Here is an 8075-nt window from a genome sequence, read left to right as displayed (position 1 = left end):
AGGAGCCTGGGCGGGAGGCGGGAGCACCAGGCAGGGCGGGTGCCCGCGAGCGGCGCTCGTGCTTACGCTCCTCTGCTCACGAAGCCCCGCCCCCTCCCCGCCCACCCCTTCTCCCGCGCGCGGGCTCCGCGCGCCCCAAGCCGCGCGCGTGCGCGCGCGTGCGCAGGCCAGGGCCCTCCGGGGGCGGCCCCGTAGACTCCATCCTAAAGCGTCGCAAGGTCCCGGATTAACCCTTTCCTTGCAGGCCCATTTAGAGGCCCTGTCGGGTTCCGTGCCTGCGCAAGCCGGTGGCGCGCCTTCCCCCCAGCCCGCACCGCGCATGCACGGGAAGGGGGGGGTGCCGGTGGGGGTGTTCACGGCCGGCTAGACATTCTGTGCTCGTGCAGGAGGAGGGCTGCTACCATCAGGGACGTGCACGATTCCCTCCCACCCCGCCCCCTCCCCAAACTCCAAAAAAAAAAAAAAATCAAAATACACTGCCACCCACCGTGCCCCCGCGCCCCGCGTCCAACCCGTCCCCGGCCTGCGTGCAGTGAGCGCGGGGAGCCCACGGCGAGTGTCTGTGGCTGTGCCAGGCTGCAGGTAAGCGCGGGCCGGGGGTGCGGAAGGGGCCCGGGCCATCCGCGAGGCGGCCGCGGGGGCGCGGGGGCGGCCGGCCGCCGGCGCGGCGGGGCGGCCCGGAAGAAGCGCGTTCTCGCCGAGCTCTGGGGCACCAGCCAGTTCCAGGATATGCGGGCGGCCGCTGGCGGCGCGATGCGAGCGGCGCCGGGCGTGGGCCGGGGCCGGGCCGGGCGAAGGGACCGGGCGCCCTAGAGACCGCGCAGGCCGGCGAGCGGGCTCCGGTAGCGGCCGGGCGGCGGCGGCGGCGGCCCCGCGCGCGCGCTCGCCGAGTCTCGGCGGCGGAGTTCATGGCCGCCCCCCGCTCGCACCGCCGCAGTGCACCGCGGTGGGGGTGGGGGTGGGGACGGCTCTGAGCCCGGCGCGGAGCGCGGCCCGCCGGGCGCCGCCCCTACGAGCCGCGGGCCCCGCCGCGCCGCCCCAGCTGCCTGCCGCGGAGGGGGCCGGGACCCCCGCGCACGCACTCCCGGGTGCGCCCGCGGAGCTTGGAAGCCGGCCGCGCGCCGCCCCCGCCCCCGGCCGCGGGAGGGCGGGGGAGGGCCCGGCGCGAGCCGGCCGGGGAGTGCGCGGGGCGCGAGCTCCGGGCTCGCGGGGCGCGGCGCGGGGCTGCGGAGCCGGGCTGCACGCCCGCTCCCGCTCCCGCTCGCCGCCGCCGGCCCTCCCTCTTGGGCGCGGAGCCGCGGCCCCCAGCCTGCTCTGGACTGCGATTTTGAAAGGGAAAGTGGCTCTTTCACCTCCCGGCTGCGAAGCGGGGAGCTTTTGTTTGGGAAGGGATGCAAAGGGCCTTATCCGACCCCCCACCTCCCGGGCCGAAAGGAACGAGAGCGAGGCCTGAGAGGCTCCGAAGTCCTCTTGGGTCTTGCGCTTCGTTCCCTGCTTCCTCCCCATCCCGAAGGTGCGAGCTTTCAACCGGGAAGTCGCGCCGCCGCCATTGTCGCGGCTGCTCCGGGGTAGGGGAGGCGGCTGCCGCTGCTTATGTAAGTTTGACTTTGCTGGAGCCCCCGCTCCCTGCTCTCTAACGGCGGCCCAGCGCGCCAGCGGTTTGGAGAACCACAATAAAGGGGCAGCTTTGTTTGGAGGTGTAGCTGGGGCTACATCTTTCCCTGCACCTACACAAATACTGGCAACGGCCGTCTTCCAGTTTAACTCACCTGAACTTAGCAACTGGAACGTCTCAGCAGAAAGTAATGGTCCTCGGCGATCTTGCGAGAGAGTGGGGACCAAATATCACACTGCACCCTCCATCCCACCAAATTCAGCACCGTGGTGTGTCGCCATGGGTACTGCAGGGCCACTCCTCTCCCTAGTCCCATGCACTTTTATCCCACAAGCCTTAGGGAGAGTTACAGCAGTGGGAAGCGACTAGGTAGGAAGGTTTTGCGTGGCTGCCTTCCCTTGGACATGACTGCAGGCCGAGGTGCATCGAAGGGACTGGCGGGGTCCGCAGCAACTCTTATTAGTAATGTTGCCCAGCTCTCAACAGTGTGCAGATGAGAAACCCCCTGCTACTTTAGGCAGCTTAGGGGTGTGTTTGTTTTTCTGGGGAGGGAACTTTGGAGGGTTTTCAGAATGTTGGTCTCTAAGTTCGGTTCTTGCACCACAATTTTTGTGGAAGAATATTGCAGCTCAGTCCTTGGTTCTACCACACCGGAGTTTGCGTGCTCACTGTTCAGTCGAGGAAAGATGTTTTTCAGAGTATTGGTCTGCAGGATGGAGTCCCTCTGGTAAGAGTTAAAACCCCCTAAAAGCTAGAATTTTTTCAGTCTCCCAGTAGGGATAGAGGTGAAAACACCGGGATTTCTCAATTATAACAATAAAGAGCAGTGTAGTTTAAGTGTTAGGTGCACATCACATAGAAGCATGGAAAGAAGAAAGCAGCTACTGTTCTCTCTCTTCCAGGGTTAATTGTGGGGTATGGACACGTCTATGACTTTATATTGATATTTAAAACGTACACACTATATGCTTCTATGAGCCTAGAAATAAAGGTGGAGGGCTACATGCACAAGCAGGAAATGGTGGGGGTAGGGGATACTTACTGGCTTTTTCTGTATCTGTGTAGCTATGAACCTCTGTGCAAATCTGGGCATGGGCTTTGTTAGGACTTCCTTAGTGGTTCTCCAACCTATTCCTCTAATCCCAGTGTACCGCCCCTGCACGCCCCAAGTGCCACAGCCTTTATCTGTTCTCATTCATATCTGTTCAGAGCTGGACCTGATGCTGCCAGTCACCCTCCTCTCTGTTCCCAACCTGAAAATGGGTACATGTGCAAGTGGCAGGACGAGAAAGGAAAGTTTATTTTTTAAAATCAATTCTTGAAAATATTCTTGTTTAGAATTTGGGATGGAGGAAGGTCCTACCTTATTCTTGTTTGTCCTTTTCTCTTGTAGGACTGGCGCATCCCTGATCAGAGTTATTCTGATCTGAAGAATTTGGTGTTTGAAGCATTAAGATAATAGCCTGAGTTGTTCATGGTAACTATAACTCTGGATATTAAATCTTGAAAATATGGTTTGGTGTTCGCTTTAAAAAACACAGTGTGTATAACGTATACAACATATAACGTATATGCACAGTAACATATGTGCTCAGTATGATATATATACACGTATCGGTTATGCATTAGAACTTCTGTTTCTTTGGGGAGAATGCTTTGTTAAATAAAAGGAAAACAATGTTTCAAAAAGAAATCATACAGAACACATTCTTTTAAAAAGATAATTCTTTAGGACGGTCTTTTGCGCCAGATGTCTCGTGCCAGTTCAAAAGTTTTTTAGCTTATAAAATACAGCACTTGCCAAGCACATCCAGTCCCGATGACGCTTTCGTCCGGATGGCGGATAGATTGGCATCCAGGTGGACTGAAGACACTTACCACTGTCCTCCCAAATGCCATCTGATTGTCTGAGGGTCATATTAAACCATAACCCTCATTCAGAAGTAGCCCAAGGCCGGTGAGGAAAAAAACCCCAGAAGACAACACTAAGTGGGATGTTTTGGCAATGATATCTCTTTCTAGTTCTACGGGAGTGATGCGTCTCTTCTGTCCAGGAAGTAGAACACTGAGTGCTGTTAGTTGCTTCACGGAATCTCTTCTGTACACGGAATTAGAGTAGACACGACAGGAGCAGAGGCTCTTGGTCTCGCACCTCGCTCTTAAACCTTGAGGTTATTTGTTGTCATTACCTCTTGTTGTCAGAAGCACAAGTTTTGGGGTAGGCTGCCTGGATTGGAGTCCCAGCTCTCCAGTAAATAACTAGAGTATTGAGCAGGTTCCTAAAGTCATGTATAAAGCGGGGGGGGGGGGGGGGGGGGGGGGATGGGTGGCGGGTAGGAATGCCTGTGTCCTAAGGTTATTTAATCAGTACATTTGTGAAGGCACACAAAGCACACAGAGCAGGGTCTGGCATGTATTACGTGCCCACTCAAAGTGGCTGTTATTATTACTAAACAAATACTTTTTAAACTGAAGATGGATAGAAGTGACAACATGGCCATCCCCAAGCTGGGATGGATATCCCAGTCTTTCGTACTCCTTTTCTTGAACCACTCCTAACATTGACTTTGTGAAATTGCTAGCCACTGAAAATTCATAAGGAAATGAAAGCCCACCTGTGTTTTGTATGTGGAAAAAGTATCGGTCGTAAATCTGAAACTCTGTTTTTAACAATTCTTTTGCAGGAGTTTTTCATCAGTATGTCTGAAACCATTAAATATAATGACGACGATCATAAAACTCTGTTTCTGAAAACACTAAACGAACAACGCCTGGAAGGAGAATTCTGTGATATCGCCATTGTGGTCGAAGATGTGAAATTCCGAGCACACAGGTGTGTTCTTGCCGCCTGCAGCACCTACTTTAAAAAGCTTTTCAAGAAGCTTGAGGTTGATAGCTCTTCGGTAATAGAAATAGATTTTCTTCGTTCTGATATATTCGAAGAGGTCCTAAACTACATGTACACAGCAAAGATTTCTGTGAAAAAAGAAGATGTCAACCTAATGATGTCATCGGGTCAGATTCTTGGTATCCGGTTTTTGGATAAACTCTGTACTCAGAAGCGTGATGTCTCCAGTCCCGATGAAAACAACGGCCAGTCAAAGAGTAAGTATTGCCTCAAAATAAATCGCCCCATTGGAGATGCTGCTGACACTCAGGATGATGACGTGGAAGAAATTGGAGACCAGGATGACAGTCCTTCCGATGACACGGTAGAAGGCACCCCCCCGAGTCAGGAGGACGGCAAGTCGCCGACGACAACGCTCAGGGTTCAGGAAGCAATCTTAAAAGAGCTGGGGAGTGAGGAAGTCCGGAAGGTAAATTGCTACGGGCAGGAGGTAGAATCCATGGAGACCCCGGAATCGAAAGATTTGGGGTCCCAGACCCCTCAAGCCTTAACATTTAACGACGGAATGAGTGAAGTGAAGGATGAACAGACGCCAGGCTGGACGACAGCCGCCAGTGACATGAAGTTCGAGTACTTACTCTATGGCCACCATCGGGAGCAGATAGCCTGCCAGGCGTGCGGTAAGACATTCTCCGACGAAGGCAGGTTGAGGAAGCATGAGAAACTCCACACGGCAGACAGGCCGTTTGTCTGTGAAATGTGCACAAAAGGTTTTACCACACAGGCCCACCTGAAAGAACACCTAAAAATCCACACAGGGTACAAACCCTACAGTTGCGAGGTGTGTGGAAAATCATTTATCCGTGCCCCAGACTTAAAGAAGCACGAGAGAGTTCACAGTAACGAGAGACCTTTTGCGTGCCACATGTGTGACAAAGCCTTCAAACACAAGTCCCACCTCAAAGACCACGAACGAAGACACAGAGGGGAGAAGCCCTTTGTATGTGGCTCTTGCACCAAGGCATTTGCCAAGGCGTCTGATCTGAAAAGGCACGAGAACAATATGCACAGTGAAAGGAAGCAGGTGACCCCCAGTGCCATCCAGAGCGAGACAGAACAGTTGCAGGCAGCAGCGATGGCTGCTGAAGCCGAGCAGCAGTTGGAAACGATAGCCTGTAGCTAGAGGTGATGGGACAGGACCCCGCTTCGCCTGAGCCCCGGAGACTGAGACCGCATTGTTCGTCGTACATGAACGCCAGTCGCTGTATTTTTGTGGAAACTTACGGAGCATTGTACTCGCTGGACTTAAGGCAGTGCTTGGTTAGGTAGTTTTAAAACTTTGCAAGGAAGTAAGGTTCCTTGGTTCCGACCAAACAGTGTCACTGTCCTGTCTGGTGTCTGGTGGTAATGTCGCCAGTAAGTCCCCCTCCCTCTTTTTTACGATTTTAATTTGAGAACTCCTGTGTCCAGTTCAGAAGTAGGAGACTTCTGTTCCATTTTTAATTCCTCTCAACACTTGCTGCGCTGGTGAGTGTATTGCACAGAGTGATAATTGAGTAAATTGATTTCCTGATCATCACGCTTATTTGTGACTTCACAGTCAAAACAGCCTTTTTAATAACTTAATAAGAGTACTTCATGTAGATGCAGAAAATACTGGTGGGTGGTTGACCAAGAACACCGCGTGGATACGAACACAAGTTCCAGAAGTGCAGAATGGCATTAGATTTGTATTCGGTTTGTTAATTTTATATCACTGGTTTTCACTATTTTTGTGGACAAATGATGGTTGCTTTGCTAAAATGTTTCTTCATTTTGATTGCCCGCACTTCCCCCAAAAGATGTAGTCACAAGTCCTGAACACAAGGCTGAGCAAACCCACAGGGATAATGGTGGTCTGGGGGCTGAGTTCTTTTTGTTCCTCTCTTTTGGGGCATTGTCACTCGGCGGCAGATGCGGTTTGTGGGGTAGACCAGTTATTAGAGGGATAGCAAAGGGGGAATAGGAACCTGCTCTCAGGGACAAGGTTTTCATGTTTGCAACAATTCCAAGATTTTCTAGATCAAAATAATTCTCAATTGATTTTTGAACTTGGATTTTTATTTAGGATCAAATTAGGACAAGAACAGGTATGCTTTTTCGGATACATGTGTGTCACTTAAGAGAATGTCATCAAGCGTTTGGGCTCTCTGCAGCACGTGATTTATAGGAGATGTAATATCATTACTTAAATTAATAAATTGAAAATCTTTTAAGTGTGTAAATAGTGTAGAAGTGTTGGTCTTATGTATTTCAAGTAAAAGTAGACAGCTGCACTTTTTTTTTTTTGCACATTGGATTAAAATAACTTTCATAAGCAGCAAACATCAGTCTCTTTTTTAACCAATATTAAAGACTATCAGACTAAATTTTTATTTTTTTGAAGTATATTTCATCATTGGTGGTTACAGTTTTAAGTAGAATTTGGTTGCCATTTCATAGTCATAAACAGAATTATAAACACTGTTCCAATTTTGGTGTATGCAAACTTTTTTTTTTAACCATTTCTTTAGGAATATATTGAAATGCCAAAATAGTTTGAATTATGTTCTGTAATAAAGTATTAGTCAATTATTTTAGAATGTACAATTTTAGGAAAATGTCATTTTTCAAAATTTATTTTTGATTCCTAGAACTTTTTTCCTCAAGATACATTAAAGTAATTTCATTTCATACTTGTTGCATTAACACCTGTAATTGCTGTTACAGGAGAAATTTTATTTTTTAACTTGATGTATATGTTGTGCCCAAGATCATAGGATGGAGATGCTACCTTTTAAAGAAAGTTATTTATTGGTAAAATGTTTAGTTTAAAATTAATTTAATCTTCTTTCTTAAAAGTCGTTTATTCTGTCCTAAAAGTAGTCTTGTCACTGTGTTTATATGCTGTTAGTGGAAGGGGAACTGATTGGCGCTCCTTGGCTGTTTTAACCAAAGCAGAGGAAAAATAATTTAACGTCTTGTCGATAGCTACTACAACAAACCATTTTTGGGGGCTTCATTTTTGTATATAAAAGAAAATATACTTCTGTTATTCCTGTTTTCATTTTTTTCATAGCAACGTTTCACACATCCAGCTTTCTGCCGAAGCACATGTTCTATGCTATCTTCATCATGGTTTAACACAGAGTTGCAAGTTAAACACATGGTATTGATGCTCAGTGAAACCAGAGTCTCGGTGGTACCCCAAAACTTAATTTTCAGCACCTGATTTGTATTATGCACATACCTATTATCTGTCCACTTTTGCATGAGAAATGAATTTGTGGTTTACCGTGGCTAACACCGGTTACGGGGTCTGTATGTGTGCTAGCATGCATGTTCCCTTTGTTTTTTGGTGGCAGCAAAGTCATGACGTGGAACCTTTCCTGTTCTCTGGTCTTTCAGACTACCTCTCCCACCCAGCTAACTTGAGTGGTCCCCTGGATGGTGAAGCCTTCATGTTAGACCTCCAATCACAGGGCGTTAATTCTGAAATATGCTGACCCTGAATCTGCGATGTGAGAGGAAAGGAGATTCTAAATGTTAATGTTACTACCTTTACATTATCTGAAAGTCAGCTACTTTTTTCCT

The 8075-nt window shown here is 49.3% G+C and overlaps 1 protein-coding gene across 2 annotated transcripts; it reads left to right on the top strand.

Moving 5' to 3' along the window:
- Positions 1-210: 210 nt before the first annotated feature.
- ZBTB14 (zinc finger and BTB domain containing 14) lies at positions 211-7536 on the top strand. Of its 2 annotated transcripts, none has more exons than XM_030336617.1 (3): positions 211-582; positions 3009-3092; positions 4300-7536. In XM_030336617.1, the coding sequence occupies exons 2-3, from the start codon at positions 3090-3092 to the stop codon at positions 5644-5646; spliced, it is 1350 nt and encodes a 449-aa protein (XP_030192477.1). In that variant the 5' UTR covers positions 211-582; positions 3009-3089; the 3' UTR covers positions 5647-7536. The 2 variants fall into 2 exon arrangements, with proteins under 2 accessions (XP_030192477.1, XP_032451282.1); XM_032595391.1 differs by lacking the exon at positions 211-582 and adding an exon at positions 1292-2342.
- Positions 7537-8075: the final 539 nt, after the last annotated feature.

Source organism: Lynx canadensis, chromosome D3, assembly GCF_007474595.2.
Source record: "Lynx canadensis isolate LIC74 chromosome D3, mLynCan4.pri.v2, whole genome shotgun sequence".
NCBI classification, from domain to species: Eukaryota; Metazoa; Chordata; class Mammalia; order Carnivora; family Felidae; genus Lynx; species Lynx canadensis.
The sequence above is the reverse complement of the archived record's forward strand: the minus strand, read 5'-3'. Positions and strand labels throughout refer to the sequence as shown.